The sequence below is a fragment of the Fusarium flagelliforme genome (assembly GCF_020744385.1).
Source record: "Fusarium flagelliforme strain FIESC 12 MPI-CAGE-AA-0113 chromosome Unknown B0J16scaffold_4, whole genome shotgun sequence".
In the NCBI taxonomy this organism is placed as follows: domain Eukaryota; kingdom Fungi; phylum Ascomycota; class Sordariomycetes; order Hypocreales; family Nectriaceae; genus Fusarium; species Fusarium flagelliforme.
In genome coordinates, this window is record NW_025763506.1 from 1653869 (window position 1) to 1669802 (window position 15934).

The 15934-nt window shown below is 47.6% G+C and overlaps 8 protein-coding genes across 8 annotated transcripts; 5 read left to right on the top strand and 3 right to left on the bottom strand.

Moving 5' to 3' along the window:
• Nucleotides 1-388: 388 nt before the first annotated feature.
• On the top strand, nt 389-2201 carry B0J16DRAFT_319972 (cytochrome P450; the record flags this gene model as incomplete). Its single annotated transcript, XM_046125541.1, has 4 exons — nt 389-596; nt 803-1475; nt 1538-2021; nt 2082-2201. The coding sequence occupies 4 exons, from the start codon at nt 389-391 to the stop codon at nt 2199-2201; spliced, it is 1485 nt and encodes a 494-aa protein (XP_045982815.1).
• Nucleotides 2202-4838: 2637 nt separating this feature from the next.
• B0J16DRAFT_398922 (cutinase-domain-containing protein) lies at nt 4839-5695 on the top strand (the record flags this gene model as incomplete). Its single annotated transcript, XM_046132428.1, has 3 exons — nt 4839-5106; nt 5158-5229; nt 5279-5695. Exons 1-3 carry the CDS (start codon nt 4912-4914, stop codon nt 5693-5695), a joined length of 684 nt encoding a protein of 227 aa, XP_045982816.1. The 5' UTR covers nt 4839-4911.
• Nucleotides 5696-5826: 131 nt separating this feature from the next.
• On the bottom strand, nt 5827-7341 carry B0J16DRAFT_341005 (Mss4-like protein). The gene has a single exon (XM_046127777.1). It carries the CDS (start codon nt 7241-7243, stop codon nt 6068-6070), a length of 1176 nt encoding a protein of 391 aa, XP_045982817.1. The 5' UTR covers nt 7244-7341; the 3' UTR covers nt 5827-6067.
• A 632-nt stretch (nt 7342-7973) lies between these two features.
• B0J16DRAFT_341006 (uncharacterized protein) lies at nt 7974-8988 on the top strand. The gene is made up of 2 exons (XM_046127778.1): nt 7974-8460; nt 8510-8988. The coding sequence occupies exons 1-2, from the start codon at nt 8058-8060 to the stop codon at nt 8884-8886; spliced, it is 780 nt and encodes a 259-aa protein (XP_045982818.1). The 5' UTR covers nt 7974-8057; the 3' UTR covers nt 8887-8988.
• A 38-nt stretch (nt 8989-9026) lies between these two features.
• B0J16DRAFT_304510 (uncharacterized protein) lies at nt 9027-11228 on the bottom strand (the record flags this gene model as incomplete). The annotated part of the gene is made up of 1 exon (XM_046124727.1): nt 9027-11228. The coding sequence occupies one exon, from the start codon at nt 11226-11228 to the stop codon at nt 9027-9029; it is 2202 nt and encodes a 733-aa protein (XP_045982819.1).
• Nucleotides 11229-11545: 317 nt separating this feature from the next.
• On the top strand, nt 11546-13268 carry B0J16DRAFT_398928 (uncharacterized protein). Its single transcript, XM_046132429.1, has one exon. It carries the CDS (start codon nt 11656-11658, stop codon nt 13225-13227), a length of 1572 nt encoding a protein of 523 aa, XP_045982820.1. The 5' UTR covers nt 11546-11655; the 3' UTR covers nt 13228-13268.
• A 185-nt stretch (nt 13269-13453) lies between these two features.
• On the bottom strand, nt 13454-14165 carry B0J16DRAFT_341010 (uncharacterized protein). Its single transcript, XM_046127779.1, has one exon. The coding sequence runs from the start codon at nt 14133-14135 to the stop codon at nt 13671-13673; it is 465 nt and encodes a 154-aa protein (XP_045982821.1). The 5' UTR covers nt 14136-14165; the 3' UTR covers nt 13454-13670.
• A 217-nt stretch (nt 14166-14382) lies between these two features.
• On the top strand, nt 14383-15857 carry B0J16DRAFT_372022 (uncharacterized protein; the record flags this gene model as incomplete). The annotated part of the gene is made up of 3 exons (XM_046130453.1): nt 14383-14703; nt 14746-14808; nt 14894-15857. 3 exons carry the CDS (start codon nt 14383-14385, stop codon nt 15647-15649), a joined length of 1140 nt encoding a protein of 379 aa, XP_045982822.1. The 3' UTR covers nt 15650-15857.
• Nucleotides 15858-15934: the final 77 nt, after the last annotated feature.

Below are 15934 nucleotides of genomic sequence, written 5' to 3' on the forward strand. Positions count from 1 at the left end.
ACAGAAAAGGCCCGTAAACTTACACACGGTCACAGGGATGAGTATAAACCCTCAGAGCCCGTATAAAAGCGGAGTCTTGACGGGTAAGTATCCCATTGGCGCGGCCAAAGCTCTAAGTGGAAGGGATCACCGCTATCATGTCGCGATGCCAGGTTTCCAGGGTATCTTCAAGGATTTAAGGTTTCAACTGACATGAGTGTGCACACTGTAGACCGTTTAACGGCTCAAGCGAGGCAAGCGAGGAGGGGGCATGGCATGGACAACCGAATGATCCATGAGGCACAGCCAGGAGAAGCGATATTTTACTGATAAAGGACATGGCCAACTACATTTCTCTCGTTTACTCCACCACTTCTTCTGTTTGTCTTACTCTTCGTGTTCTTATTCGATGGGCCATCTCAAACTGGACTCCAGGGCTTTGGCTCTTGTCGCGATCTCATTCGTTGTTGGTTATGTTGTGTCGACGCTTTACCAATGGGCTCGTCTGCGGCACTTCAAAGGGCCCGCATTCGCTGGCTTTTCTCAATTGTGGCTAATCTCAACAGTTGGTGGTGGACGAACTCATTTGGATCTTTGGGAGGCTTGTAAGAAATATGGTAAGTCATGTGATGGACATCTCGGCATATCTGGTGCCTGCCAAGTTCATGACATTCATCGCCAAGCTTCTAGATCTTGGTCTTTTTTCCTTGCTGTCTCAAATTCTTTTATATTTGATGTCAACTTCATCATCATCAAAGCCCCTGCAGTCTGTTACTTTGAGTAATTGCAAATAGACCTTCCAATTAATTGACATGATCTACAGGCGATATAGCTCGCGTCGGGCCAAATGATCTCATCACATCGGACCCAGACTTGATGAAACACATGCTCAATGTCCGCACACGGTTTCAACGCTCAAGCTGGTACGATGCCATGCGTCTGGATCCCACCAAGGATAATGTCTTATCTCAGAGGAACGATGATCTGCACGCCAGCACTCGTTCCAAAATGGCAGCCGCTTATTCCGGCAAAGAGGTCGACAATATCGAGACGACCGTCGATATCAACGTTGAGCGCCTGATCGAATTGATAGACACCAAATACGCGTCACAAAACAGACCTTTCGACTTCGGTTACAAAGCACAGTACTTCACGCTGGATGTTATCTCTGCGCTTGCTTTCGGTGAGCAGTTTGGTGATCTGGAGACTGATTCAGATGTCAATGGCTACATAAATGCGATGGAAGAGAGTATGCCTACTATCATCGTGACGACTGTGATGCCCTGGATGATGAAGCTGTTGCAATTGCCAATTTTCAAGCCTATGCTACCTTCGGAAAAAGATAAGGCCGGTGTCGGTAGAGTTATGGCCATCGCGAAGAAAGTTGCGGCGGAACGTTTTGGTCCCAACCCCAAGGAACACAGAGACATGATTGGATCCTTTATCGCCCGAGGTTTGCTCCAGCACGAAGTAGAATCTGAGATTCTTATGCAAATGTAAGCTTTCGGAAACATATTCTTGCATCGTTTCGGACCGAACGACACTAACAAGGCAATAGTCTAGCTGGAGCTGATACTACTGCCACCGCCATCCGAGCAACAGTTCTATATATTATTTCCAACCCTCGTGTGGTGGAGAAGATGCGAACCGAGATCAAAGAACACAGACCTAGTCAACCGATCATCACAGATACCGAAGCACGAGCAATGCCGTACTTGCAAGCCGTCATCAAGGAAGGTCTTCGAATCCACCCACCAGTCGTCGGCCTAATGTCAAAGGAAGTTCCAGCTGGCGGCGATACCTTTAAAGGGCAATACCTACCGGGAGGAACCAAGATCGGCTACTGTGCTTGGGGCATATTCCGAAGAACAGATGTCTGGGGTGAAGACGCTAACGAATTCCGACCGGAACGATGGCTAGACAGCTCCAAGGATCAACTTCGTCTTATGGAGGGCACTCTTGAACTTGTATTCGGCTATGGAAGGTGGCAGTGCCTTGGAAAGAATATTGCGTTGATGGAGCTGAACAAGGTTCTTGTGGAAGTAAGTATACAGTTTCACCAAGCAGCCTTGATGACCTGGTTCACTAACAATAACCTTTAGCTTATCCGTCGCTTTGACCTTTCTGTGGTCGATCCTTCCAAGCCTTGGGAGTCTATCAATGTGGGAGTTTTCTTGCAGTCAGAATATTGGATCCGAGCGTATACACGGACGAATGTGTGATCGTGCCTCGGTCGAGATCTCTACCTGCTGTAGGCTGAGATTCTGTTCATAGAACTGAGACGAGCTTCTTGACCAATTAGCAAGTAGAGGTAGGCAGCCAAGCCTTTGTGACATACTCTATTCTGCACGTTAATGTTGTTTGCGTTTCACAAGAATTCAGCCGCACGAGGCGTATATGCAAGGGACCAATTATTCCGAGTCCGATTGCCGATTGTGACATGATCTCGACTTCATAGCCTCGGTATCTTGTAGATATATACATGAGCTGGCATAAATTACCAATGGCCACTGGAGATTGTCGAGTTTCGATTGCCAAGGAGCAATTTCCAGGTGATGTTACGACTGTTGTTTCAGTTATCAGCCACTCATTCGTCGATTGGGCGGTCTCTCACTATCGGTCTGTGCAAAAAACACTAGTCTCGGATCGATCTCACGGGTTCGGGGTTCCATCTTGTTGGAAGGATAAGAATAAAGGTAAAAAGAAAGTTCAGGTCTGTGCTAACGGAGGAATCATACCCTGTAGGGAGTTTGGTTGAGGTTGATAACTTGTATCCTATCAATGAGAGATTATATGGAAATGAATCAATAAGCAAAGTAGCTCTCACAGAAAACCTGTTTCCTGTTCTTATTTTTGCTTTTTATATTTCCTGATTACTCCATGATAAGCTGTCTCCAAGCCAAATCACTGAAGGTTGCATGAGTTTCGTTTCTTTTTTCGCTGTTACCCTCTGCTTACCCCCGATGAGGTACCAAACACTGGAGGTCTGTTCTCAATTCCGTGTCTATTTATAAATGCGATTGTGTTCAATATTTGTGTCACGAAAGTACACGAGCTATCAGGAGCGTTTGTCACTCACGAATTGTTGGGAAAGACATCGCTTTATGATCATTTCGAAAAGCCTTCTGGACATGTTTATGGCCTGATGTGATCAGTCACGCACATGGTCGCCAAGTCAGTTGAGAGAATGTCACTATGGCCCACAAATTCGTGTGCTTTTGGAATGCAGTTGGTTTATTTCCGTTACATCGGTAATTCGCTAGCTGAAATTGGAAGGAGTCAGGAAATTACACTGGATTTAACAAGGGTTTCAGCGGCAGGCCGGACTTCAATTCCTTAATTGTCTGTCAAACCAAACTCTAATAGATTACAAAAGGAAACGGGGATCTGGTTATTGAAACGAATTAGAACCGGTGCTCTCGGTTGTCGGACTTTAATCTAGGCAATTCTCGGCAATTACCAAAGAGCTCCATTTACGCTGCTCAACTACGTATTGTAGCCAATCTCGACCTCTTAATTCTTCTAATGCAACCAGCAGAAATCGACAACAGAGCATAGAGCGCTAAAAGGTTTTCTTTTTTCTTTATCAGCGCGACCGCAGAAGGTTCTAATAGCATACCAAGAAGTTATCATATCATGATTATAGTAGCATTCTTCTTTCTACGTCGTAGTCCAACAAGGAACAACTCCTTCCGAGGAGAACGACCGGGACTTAAACTCAGATGTAACTGTAAATGAGATGAAATACCCTTGCTGCATTACCATCGAGGTGGAGATATGGGGTCTTGGACAATCTGACAAGTGACTTCTCCAGCTCCTATCTAAGCTCGTGACTGACATGTCAACTTCAACGCCCGTCAGCGCTGCAAGCTCACTTCGGCTACAAGAACCCAAGTCCATTCTAACTGAATCTTGACTACAAACTAGTAATCCGGTAATGAATTTGGCAATTGTTGCGAATTCACGACCGAGTCTCGAGTTGACCAATCTTGTCAATGCTGATGGCTCTCCACAACGTTTTATGTTACAGTAGAGTAAGCCCGGACGCGGTCCGTTCCGGTTTAGGCTCAGTCCGTTCAAATGGACATTGCTGATGGGATAGATGACCTGGTCCACCTCGAAAAAGACGCTGCTTTTGGCGATTGTTTGTGGTGAAGATGCGGTCTGACTTTGGCCCGGACGCGCCCTTGCTCGTAAAATTCTTAACGATCGAGGAATCTATAGCTGCTGATCTTTGAGGTTACAACACTAAAACAACAGCCGAGGCTTCGTTGTCGATGTCTTTCGCAAGATCAGTGTTTATCAGGTTAGCGTCTTGCCCTGACATTAATGCTGACGGACTCCAAGAACACTAGCGCAACACGGGAAGTCGACGGGAGTTAGAAGGTCGGACACCATCAGCCACGTTGTAAAATGTCCGCCATTTAAAACAAAGTTGAGGGAAAACAGTTTCGGATCACTTCCGATAGAGAATGACTAAAGGCTGGGCACCACTTCCTAAAAGGATACAGAGTAACGAGGTCCGAAGGCCTAAGGTAGTTTCAGAGAATAATCCCCAGCATTGATTTGCTGTAAGACGAAACTGATGGTGTTGTGAAAGTGCGGGGTCTTAAGGTCTTCTGATACAACGACACTAGTTGAGGTGTGTGAGATGTCCCCCTCTCCACTGCTTAGTGCCGAGGTATGGAGATTTCCCAAGGAGTTGGGTCCAGGGATTCAGGGTTTGGACGATCGAGAGATGAAACCATGAAATCAAGCGAAAATTAAACAAGAGGAAAAAGAAAAACAGCCAAGACTAAGCATTGCAATAGATTACGATAAATAGAACCATAATCCCCGGTTATAATGGATTATTCAAACAGGAGCATTCCAATCATTCCAGCATCACCTCCAACACCCAACAATTAGTTCAATCTCTACCTACTCGCAATCATGAAGTTTACTTCCGTTCTTTCACTACTTGTCGCTTCTGCTTCTGCTCTGCCTACTTCTTCTGAGACTCTTGTTGCTCTTGAAGGGCGACAGGCTGGAAGCATCACTCGCAATGACCTCTCCAACGGAGCTGCTGGCGACTGTCCCGGTCAGATCTTCATCTTTGCTCGCGGCTCTACTGAACTTGGAAACTTGGTAAGCTATTTCTCGAAAACAGCTTTGGGCAATTTCTAATAAAATCAAAAGGGTACTCTAGGTCCCCGAGTTGCTTCTGCTCTTGAGAGTAGCTTTGGCCGAGACGGAGTCTGGATCCAGGGTGTAAGTGCTTCCCCATATTCTCGACTAAACTTAGTCTAACTCGTTCAAGGTTGGCGGTGCATACCGCGCTACCATTGGAGACAACGCCCTCCCTAGAGGAACATCCAGGGCCGCAATCGGAGAAATGACTTCTCTGTTCAACCTCGCCAACACCAAGTGTCCTTCTTCGAAGCTCGTCGCTGGAGGTTACAGTCAAGGTGCTGCTCTCGCCGCGGCCACCATCGAAGACCTTCCATCCAACATCCGCAACAAGATCGCCGGCACCATCCTTTTCGGCTACACTAAGAACCTTCAGAACCGGGGCCGCATTCCTAACTACCCAGCTGAGCGAACCAAGGTTTTCTGCAACGTCGGCGATCTCGTCTGCACTGGCTCTCTCATTGTTGCTGCTCCCCATCTGGCGTACCAGTCTGATGCTTCTGGACCTGCTCCTCAGTTCCTCATCCAGCGTCTCAATGCTGCTTAACTGAGAATGTTACGATTTTGATGACTTTGTCTATCACGACTTTTGGGAATGTTTGGAGTGTTGGGAACCCGGGTTTCGTCTCTTTGACTGTGTTTGTCGCTCTTTTTGATGCTTGTTTGTTTGGTTTTCTAGCTAGCAATTTACCTTTGGCGCTTACTCTGCTCTCCCAAATTTGCGGTCGCGTGACAGCTTCAATCAACTTGGCCAACTACAAGGTATGATGAGTAGTGAGGAACTAGTGGACTATGATCTCTAAAAATATCATGGCGGGTTCTTTGACATAAAGTAAGTATTCAGTTCAGCACTTAGACCATAAGCCAGAACGCAAGGCACTGTTAACACAATACTACATCGGGTGTGGAAAAACCTCCGCTACGACTTGTTCTGCGCCTCTTCGATTTTAAGCCTGGACCAAGTCTTCTCATAACCTTTCTTGGTTCTCCACTTCTCCGATCCTGCTTTGACAGACTTCACCAAGTTACCCCTCCAACTATCACCAAACTCCTTCTCACTCATCATTTGGGCCCCCAGGTTCCAGGCCAGGACACTCTCCGCTCTAGCCCCCTCAGGAGCATGCAGGAGCCCGACAGCCACGTCAATGACGCTCGGTCGATCGTCCACCGTGTAGAAAACCGTAGCGGAGCATCGGGAGCAGAAATATCGCTGAACATCTGGTGAGCTGGCGTAAAAAGTAAGAGTCCCATATCGGGAGTCCCGTTCGACACTTTTCACGGCATTCTTTAGGTCATGTGTGTTTTGAGGGAATTTGCTTCCTTCGGAGCTTTCTGCGAACTCGATTTGTGCTGGGAGAGCGAATGTCCAGTTCATCATGTCGATTCCTGTCGATAATCGACAGGAGTTGCATGGGTCCAGCGTGGCAAGATGCTTATGAGACGCCCGATCGATGTAGCCCGGTATATGGCTGGGATCCATGGTTGAGAAGTCGACGTTGCTTGGCCGAAAGACGAGCTGAACACCTTTGCAACGACAGTGCATGGGGATACCTGTCTTAGCAACCTCCTCCGAAGGACCGATTCCTTTAGCTCCTAGTGAGTCCTCGTCCAGCTCGTTACTCTTGCCCGATCTTCCTTCCCATAGACGTGGCTTTGAACCATCGTGGTTGACGTCCTGCAGCCACGGTGAAACGCCTCCATCTTCTGTATCCCCCACAAATATCTGATCCACGAACCTGATGAAATTTCCATCGTCGACATCCTTCAGAACGCCCGTGAAAACGCTCATGTGGTTCGGTTTGTTCTGGTAATGCTCATCCCAGAACATGGGCGTCGAACAAGTTCCACAAAACAGGATCGAGACGTTGGCCGTGAACTCGTAACGCTTGAGATCCGAATCGAGGATTTCGTTGAGCGGGCCGGGCCAGTTTGTATCACTGCTGAACATGGCTCCGGTGACGTTTCGACACGACGTGCAGTGGCACATGGATCCCTCAAGAGGTAGGCTTTGGCGAGGGATTTGCGTGGTGAACGTGAACCCTTTGCAGAGGCATTGGGCCTGAAGCATGATGTCTTGAGTATCATCGGTAGACATGATTGTAATGCACAGCGGTAATCTGTATTGTCGGGTGAACCTGACGTTGCTCAATTTATTTTTCAGTAAAATGATCGTTAGAGTTGCTTTTCATGAGGATGTGTACAAGGGAAACTGAAATTCCTATCGCAAAATCACGACCGTGAATAATATACCCCGCCCGCGCAAGGGCGTGAATGACTTCAATAGCCTATCAGCGGATAACATCAGTCCTCACACATCAAAAAAGCTACTAGATAGTAGATAGTGGAAATTGTTTCGCGAAACAAGTATATTTCCAGAAGTCAAAGTATTTGTCAATCGGTCATAGAAACCTTATTCGGCATAGATTGATGTAAGCTGAGGTTTGTACAAGCTTTTGCAGTCCTCCAAGACGATCCCTGCAGGAACAAAAGACCTGAGACACTTATTATTAATTGTCCTATACTCTACTCAGCTTACTCCAATACGCTCTTGACAGTATAACGTTCTCAAATTGATTTATAGTTAATTGACCAGTGCTCTTAGTAAGCTACAATGTGTTCTTTATCCTGGTTCATCCAGATAAGCAACTGAAACAGTCACGCAGTCACCGACGATTTATCCAGTGACTTTTTCCGTGCCGCAGCCTTTGCGTCACTTGTCTCATCTATTGGCTCCCAACCCACAGCCCCCTGCACCGCCTGAACCTGCTGATCTCGATCCTTCCTGTAGGACCCTGATTGTTATCATTGTGGCTGACGTGATGTCACTGAGGTAGGGTGAGCGAAACCTTTAACTACATCTTGGCGACCATCCCTTGGCTTTACAATTTCCCCAAAAAACAACCGCCAAGATGTGCGAGGAACCCTCCCCATTTTACGAGTATATCGAGCCCTCGAGCTCAAACTCAACACCATCACCGCCCCGACAGTCTTTACAAAAGGCTCAACCAAACAAACCACAATTTGCTACCTTAACCCGCAACGCGCTCGACCGTATCAACTTAATAAACTTCTCCCAGTCAGAAGTCGCCGATATTCATGAGGTAGTCAGAAAGCACTGGCCCAAAGGCATCAAGACGGTTATTCCTCGTGAACGATCGAGAGAGTTCAAATTGAGAGGGTATCCCTGGGGTTTCGATCCGAACGGAAGTGAACAGTCGCTACTACTGGTACTTCGTTTAGTCGAAGCACTTTATGGGTTGGGTTGGGTGATCTATTCCCCTATTGAGATAAGTAAACGAATAAGCACAAAAGGTAACACGCAGTGACGAGCCTTTCCGACTATAGTATGCTAATAAATTAGACGCTCTCGTGTTTCGAAAATCTCACTACAACCTCCCTCCTGTTGAATGGATAAACATCTCGTTCCACGGCGGCGACAAACTCAAGATTCTCAATTCACCACCAAGCGATCTCGTCAACGATGTCCTCGAAGCTTTCACCAGAGATATCCAAAGACACGAAGTTACTAAAGAAAGGGCAAAGATCAAGTTCAAGGGTGATCCATGGAGAAGCATTCACCACGCTGATGAGGATGAGACGCAGCTGAAACTTTTGAAGTTACTGGAGGTTGTTGACCGGCATGGATTTACACTTTATGCGAGAACGGGAGCAAGGTATAGTGATGAGACTAGTGAGTCCAATGTTTTGATCTTTCAGAGAAGGCTTGATTGGGCTTAGGAAACGCAGTGATCGGAGAAATTTGAGAATTTGGACCTGTGACTAATATTTAATGAGCGTGAAGTAGCTAGATAGATCATTCCATATCCAAGCATGTTGGGCAAGATGGATTCTGCCACCAAATAACGTGCAACGTGATGTCAGGCGAAAGATTTGTTCCTCTTGACTGCAAGAAAAGTCAAACTCCAAAGCTGTCTCACATTGCTCTCCGTTCCAGATCCCAGCCCAGGTGGAGGCGGCAGAGTTCCCAGAGGCGCGAATTTGTAGCCACCCTCCTCACTATAACTCCAGCTCCAAACCTCTGACTGCAAACGTTCACTATTATCCTCGATTGTATCCCATAGATGATTATATGCATTCTTCGCAGTCTCATGGACGCCGTCATTCTTGCAGAACGCAGGATTGTCGTCTTCGGACTTTGACAAACATCTTGCGAGTTGACGCTCGAGGCCTTTAGCCATCAGAGCTAGTTGCCAGCTCCAGATAACTGTTCCATGATAAGCAGAGTTCGTAAAACCGGCGGTTATTTCCTTATTGTCTGCTAATGCTGGATTGGCTACCACGATGCCGTAAGGTGTGCTCAAGCCTGCTGGAAATGGACGAAGGATCGCGTTTGCGGTGGCATTCAGGAAGGTTGTCAGTTGTTCATCGTTTGTCGAGTTGAGAAGGAATAAGCGGAATGCCGTATCCGTGTGCGTGATCTCAATCCTATCCGGGTTCTTCGTAGTATTGATTGCAATCGCGTAGTCTATCAGTGTTCCGGAAGACGAGTAGTTTGACAGAGACTTTGCGTTTGTTGGACCATCGTAGAATGTGTTGGCATCGATATAATCGTCCAAGCGAGAGGTGGCGTCTTGAATCGTGACGTTGTATTGGAATAACGACAGTGTGCTGTCCTCCCAAATCTTAGCTCTCCTTTCCGCGGTCGTACTCCATTCCTTTGTTACAGAGTTATTTGGGTAGACTCCAGACACCTTCGCAAGCTTCGAGATGGCGTAAAGAGCTGCTGGCACTAAGGCACAGTTCACGTCGAATGGGATGCGACCATTGGCAAGGCCATATGTCGAATCGCGCCACTGGCCAACTAACTCACCTTTCTTGAGTTGGATCAGATTCTCCACATCTTGCTCCTCTTCGAATGACCTCGTGATGTTCATGATCTTCTGTGCGTTGATGTAGCTCAGTTCGCCCCAAGTCAGATTCTGATTCGCAACATCGACTTCGCCCGCTTTTGTGCTGAGTAGTAGGTCGATTCGATCTGGTAAGACACTGAAATACCGTTCCATAAGAACAGGTAAGAAGAAGTCGGTATCTATCATTGGATACGTGAAGCCAGGGGCAGTCGAGACAATACCCTTTTGCAAGTTCACAAACGTCGCATAATCGCCGATAGTCTCTTCATGGCAGACGGATCCATCGGTACGATTGATACGTTCCAGAACGGCACCTATGACTGCCTCCAAGGCCGAGCTGTTTCCTACGCTGAGAACAGGCTCGAGCAAAAGTGCAGCGATCATGGTGTCGCGGCCAAAGTATGTCAGGAAGCGCCAGCCACCAGCGAGGAGTTTGTCGGTATATGAGAAAAATGATAATGACCGAACTTGAGATTCTTCTTTTAGTATCAGAGATCGGGATTGATTGTTGAGAACTTGCTGTGGTGAAAGTTGCTTGAGCTGTGGGTAGTTGAACGAAGCTGCGAAACGGTAGAAGCCAGCCCCGAAATTGACAGTGTCATCGTCGATCAAAATGCTGCTTCGTTTGTTTTCCCAGGGCTCAAGAAGTAGGTTGGTTATGGTAATATTGTCCAGCCATAATCGAGATATAAGAACTCCTCCGTTCTTGGCCCTTGTGATATTGGTAGCATTTTGTATGATAGGACTGAGGATGCTCGGCCCCTCAGTGAAGTCTCGGATGTTGCGGATACTCCCCAAAATGGCGACAGTTAGTTTTGCGGAAGTGTTGAAAGAGAGAATGCCCTCGACTCCAACAAATGGATATTCCGAATCTTTTTCATCGCGATTGATGACGCCGAGCGGGGATCCAACGGTCGAGTTGACGAGCTCGATAGCCAGCGTTCCATTCTTCTCGTTCTGGGGTTCGAAGAAAGTGCATATGCCGCTGTTGCCCGCAGGCCATGCAACAATCAACCGTGGACCGATAATGGACAGATTGCTATCGGGGAGAGGGCTTGTGACAACAACCTGCGCGTCGGTGTTGCAGTCGGAGTAAAAGTAGTTCTCGTAAGGTGGATCGCTCAACTGCTGGGTTATAACAGGGCATGACCCCCCCAACCCAAAAGTGAAATACACCACAGTTAGTAACACAGCTATTACAGGTGCCATTGTAACAGGTATGCAAACTGAAAGATCAACTCGGGGCGGAGAAGGTACCAAAGCCATGATGCCGTTATATATCAGCGATCGACATGGCGAATTGCGGGGTTAGCGTGAGCTTCACAGTCAAGAAATCAGGAAATCAACCATCTTTATTTGTGTAGTGCCGCCTTAGTTATTAAAGTTCTGTAGAGGGTGTCAGCGATGACGACAATGTATGAGAGTCTAATAATGCTTCCTTTCCAGTTGATGAGTAAGACGATATTTCAGCTCAAGTGCCCGGGTGGGTCCAAGCTCTGCATTGTCGCCAGCTCCTGCCCAACACACGAAGCAGCGCGTTGAGGAAGGAGTTGTCTATGCATCCAACTCCGCCGCTGATCTTTATCCAAGCTGAACTTCACGCTTCCAAGAAACATCAATAAACAGGCCAGCAAGAATGGCGGCCTCGCCCGCAGAGACCCGGGTATATTTGTTCCACCTACCCGCGGAGCTGTATCGCAAGATCGTTTCGTATCTCAAGAAAGATTCCCTGAAGAATCTTCGCCTGACATGCTCGACCCTGAAAAAGCTCACGCCTTTTATCATTGACCGCGTTTTCATCTCGGCCAACTCACTCAACATCCAGGTCTTTCGCGCAGTCGCAGACAGTGAGACCTTTCGACGCAGCGTCACCGAGATCATTTGGGATGATGCGAGATTGTCCACCGGGCCTGAGGACATGGGAGAAGAAGATCGCTTTTTCGGCATCGGTGACCCAGACAAGGTTGTGACTGACAATGGCTGCCCATTCTGGTTCAAGGCGCGCAGACAAGACACTGATGTGCCTGAGTTCAGTAAGCAGCGTAATCCCCCGGACTACAACAACCTAAGTGTGGAGGCTTCATGGGACTATTACAAGGGTCTCTTGGAAGACCAGCGCCAAGTCCTACAGTCAGGTGCTGATATCGGTGCTTTCAAACATGGTCTAACACGGTTTCCGAATCTTAAGCGAGTCACCGTCACTCCTTCAACGCACGGCAACATCGGGCAGCCAATGTATCAAACACCCATGATAAGAGCGTTCCCATATCGTTTCGACTATCCTTTGCCGAAAGAGTGGCCATTCGCCAAGTATGGAGAGCCGCGGGAGGTATATGCCTGGATACCCGACGACGAAGACCCCGATAATTTCATCGGGTCGTGCGAATCCTTCCACAATTGCAACCCGGAAGAATACAGGGCTAAGTGGCGTGGCTTTCGTGTCGTACTACGAACATTGGTCGAAAACAGCAACGAGCATAATGTCACGGAGCTGATTGTTGGCGGTGCCGAGATTGTGACTGGTGTGAACTGTCGTCTCTTCGATCAGCCATGCCGAGAGTATGCTGACTTGGTCACTCTGCTCAAACGGCCAGGATTTCACCGTCTCGCTCTCGACCTTTTCACGGGCATAGACGAGTTTCGCAACTGGAAATCATTTCGAAGCGGCCTTATATTCAAAGCTCTATCAAAAGCAAAGGATCTTCGCCACATCACTCTTCATGCAACGACAGACACTACATACGGCGAAACTATGTATCCCCCCGGCCGTGATGGACTGCCTGATTACTGGCCGTTTCCGCTACAGAGCGTCTTTCCCATCAATTGCTGGCCCAAGTTAGAGCATTTCGGCATTTCCAATATTCAAGTCACGCAAGAAGATCTACTCTCATTTCTCGCGGCCCTGCCATACTCCACCCGATCCGTGGAGCTGAGTAATCTGGCGTGGGCTAATGAGGATGAGGGTTACCGCTTCCTACTCAACGAAATACGCACCAGACTGGACTGGTGCTCCAGGCCTGTTGGCGAGAGACCTAGGTTGAAAATCCTCATGCCGAAGGTGCTGCAATGGATTCAAGATGGATCGTATGTGGACATGAGCAGTCTAGCAGATGCATTCCTGTACGACAATGGAGAAAATCCTTTCTTGGGGACAGCTTTCTTCGATAGAGGTGGCGTCTGCAAGAGCTTTTTTGATCCGGAGGTTTAATATTTCTACGACTGAGTTTGACTGAAATTACGACCTCTCAGAATTGAGAGGGAGGCAGGCCTGATGATATATGGACTATGCCTTTAATTTGCGGAGTAAATTATCACTGTAATTGGTCTCACAGTAGCTAGGTGTCTCTGAAATGCTAAACACTCACCTTCAAATGAACTCTCGTGATGCCTGTTGCCAGAGGTGCACCTGGTAGGATTGCCGGGGAATCGCTGTGCCATCCGGTTCGGACCTTGTTGAGGACAATTCATCAGAAAAGATAACTGTCAAATGACAGTTCGTGTGATCAGAAGTGTTGTTTCATTAAGTACGCATTGCGATCATCTTAATCACAGGATGAGTCACTAGCAGACCCCGAGTAGCTGTGCCATCCGCTTACAACTATCTCAGAGCCCCATCCAACACATCCATCTCACTTCACTTCGCCTCACTCATCAGTGCCTTTTATCACGAACATTATCCTCCAATCCAAAACCCACCAAAAATGCAACCCTCACAGCAGCCTGTCCCCACAAGCTCCCCAGGTTGACCCAATCCTCCCACCTCCAAATACCTGGAGTCCAGAACACGCTTCCCAGCGCAGCCCAGCTAGCATACATATGTAGCACGTCGCAAATCAAAATCCCGATGACTACAGTGCGCCATACGCGAAAATCATTTGTCGATCTGAGTAGAATAGCTTCGTTATAAGCGAAAAGGGTGTATGTTGCTGCGATTTGGTCGTACATAACTTGGCTGTCGGGCGCGTATATGCTCGTTGGGCTCATGGTATTGAGGAATAATGCGGGGGCAAACCAGAGAATAAGAGAGCCTCCGAAGGCAGCGAGTGGCTCAAACCAGAGGAACACGAAACGGTAGAGAAAGGGTATGTGTGTGAGTGTTTTTTGCGCCATCGTCATGTTGAGTTTGGGGGCCAAAAGTCATAAGCAAGTCAGGCTGAAGATCCAAGAATGCGCTGCGTGATGGGTAGAGCGAGCTTAAATACCTACTGATCTTCAAGATCCACTTTCACCGTTTCACACGTGACCTGACCAAACATTTCTAATCGCACATCGCGTTCATATCCGCATCCCTCAATTCCTATCCATCTTACCTCTCAAGTGCCCAATCGGCAAAATCCTACAACTCTCGCTTTTACGCTCAATCATGCCCGAACGATCTTCAACGCCCGAGTCTCATCAGGACAACAAAAGGCTTCTCCATGATGCTTTTTTCAACTATGTTGAGATTCGACAACAGATTGAGAACAACAAGTGGCTTAACGACGAGACTATTGATTCGCTTGCCAAACTTCTACATGCCAATAAATATGAGAATATACGGGTGTATAACCCGGGATACATCAAATTCTCGCAGCGCACTCTTGCCCGACCTCCTCCCAAGCTTACCACTGGTATTGCTATTATCCCGCTAAACCACAACAATACCCACTGGACGGTAGCCAAGGTTGACATCGACAGGAAGGAGGTGCAGTAGTACAATCCCCTTCCATCTGCAGATAACCTCAAGGATGCTCAGCGCCTTGCTACCTGGTTTAACCCAACCGCCGAGGCCTTCTCTTTCACAGAAGCAGTATGTCTTAGCTTTCTCTCTCTAGTGTCGTAGTGACAATTGCTATACTCGAGCCATATGTATACTAACAGCAATATGTGTATAGTCAGGACCGCGTCAGAAAGACAGCCGCTCCTGTGGTATCTATGTTTTAGCAGCAATTGACTACTGGCTGCGAGGTTGTGACCTACCTCACTCATTCCAAAACCCAAGCGCCTTTCTCCTCGATGTCCTCAACGCCAACACCGACACTAGTTCTACCTCGATTACTCCCCCTGCCAAGCGCCACCGACAGTCCCCCGAAAGGGTTCATACTATTACCTCAACGCCTGATACGCTTGCTGAGATGCTTTCCAATCTTCAGCATATCGGCACCACCCTTCAGGCGCAGCTTGTTACCCAGCCTCTCTCTTCAGTGGAAGATGCTACTAGAGTCTTGAGGCATAGTACGGAAATACAACAAGCAGTTGAGGCCAATCTCCAACAACACCAAGATTACATCGAGAATGTAATAGTCTACCAGCAAGCTCATGCCCTCTGGTCTAAGATAAAATTACCTAGTCCTACCTCTGAGGGTTTGGATAATATCCGCAGGCTTATTATGTCTCGTATGGCGGAAGCTTTTGCCGCCAACGTTCAAAGGGAGCTTAGACGCCTCTCTGCAAATGGTGAGGACAAGGCTGATCTACACAGCCTTGAGGCCCGTCAGATCGAATTGCAGGTATTGGTTAAGGAGGCTAAGGAGGGGGTTCAGCAAGCAAATGCAAGGCTTGAAACTGAGAAGAAGCTGGCTGCTATTCGTGAGCAAGCGCAACGGGTTGTTAACTTACTTCAATCTGAGCATACGGTGCAGCTCGGCTGAAGTTGAATACCCGGGGAATTGGGAAAACAGTGACTCTCATGGAGGATATGCAAGATGTTCACATACAAAGATTCAGCCTACCAGACATAGTATCCAGCCTGATATTTGCCATTGAAGAAGTGAACCATTTGCCTACAATATGCATGAATAAAAGGCTCAGCACTCAAGAATATCACTGCTACAATGTCCAATACAAGGTTTTTTCCAGGTTCTTATAGTCAATATGCTTTTCCAGCGCATGGTTGGAGGTCTTTGTTGTACCTTTCGAGTAGCGCATCGCCAACG

Bases quoted from the DNA above. Each gene is read 5' to 3' on its own strand.
- B0J16DRAFT_341005 (XM_046127777.1), bottom strand. From the start codon at position 7,243: ATGTCTACCGATGATACTCAAGACATCATGCTTCAGGCCCAATGCCTC.
- B0J16DRAFT_341006 (XM_046127778.1), top strand. From the start codon at position 8,058: ATGTGCGAGGAACCCTCCCCATTTTACGAGTATATCGAGCCCTCGAGC. The intron at 8,461-8,509 runs GTAACACGCAGT...CTAATAAATTAG, and splicing joins TAAACGAATAAGCACAAAAG to ACGCTCTCGTGTTTCGAAAA.
- B0J16DRAFT_398928 (XM_046132429.1), top strand. From the start codon at position 11,656: ATGGCGGCCTCGCCCGCAGAGACCCGGGTATATTTGTTCCACCTACCC.
- B0J16DRAFT_341010 (XM_046127779.1), bottom strand. From the start codon at position 14,135: ATGACGATGGCGCAAAAAACACTCACACACATACCCTTTCTCTACCGT.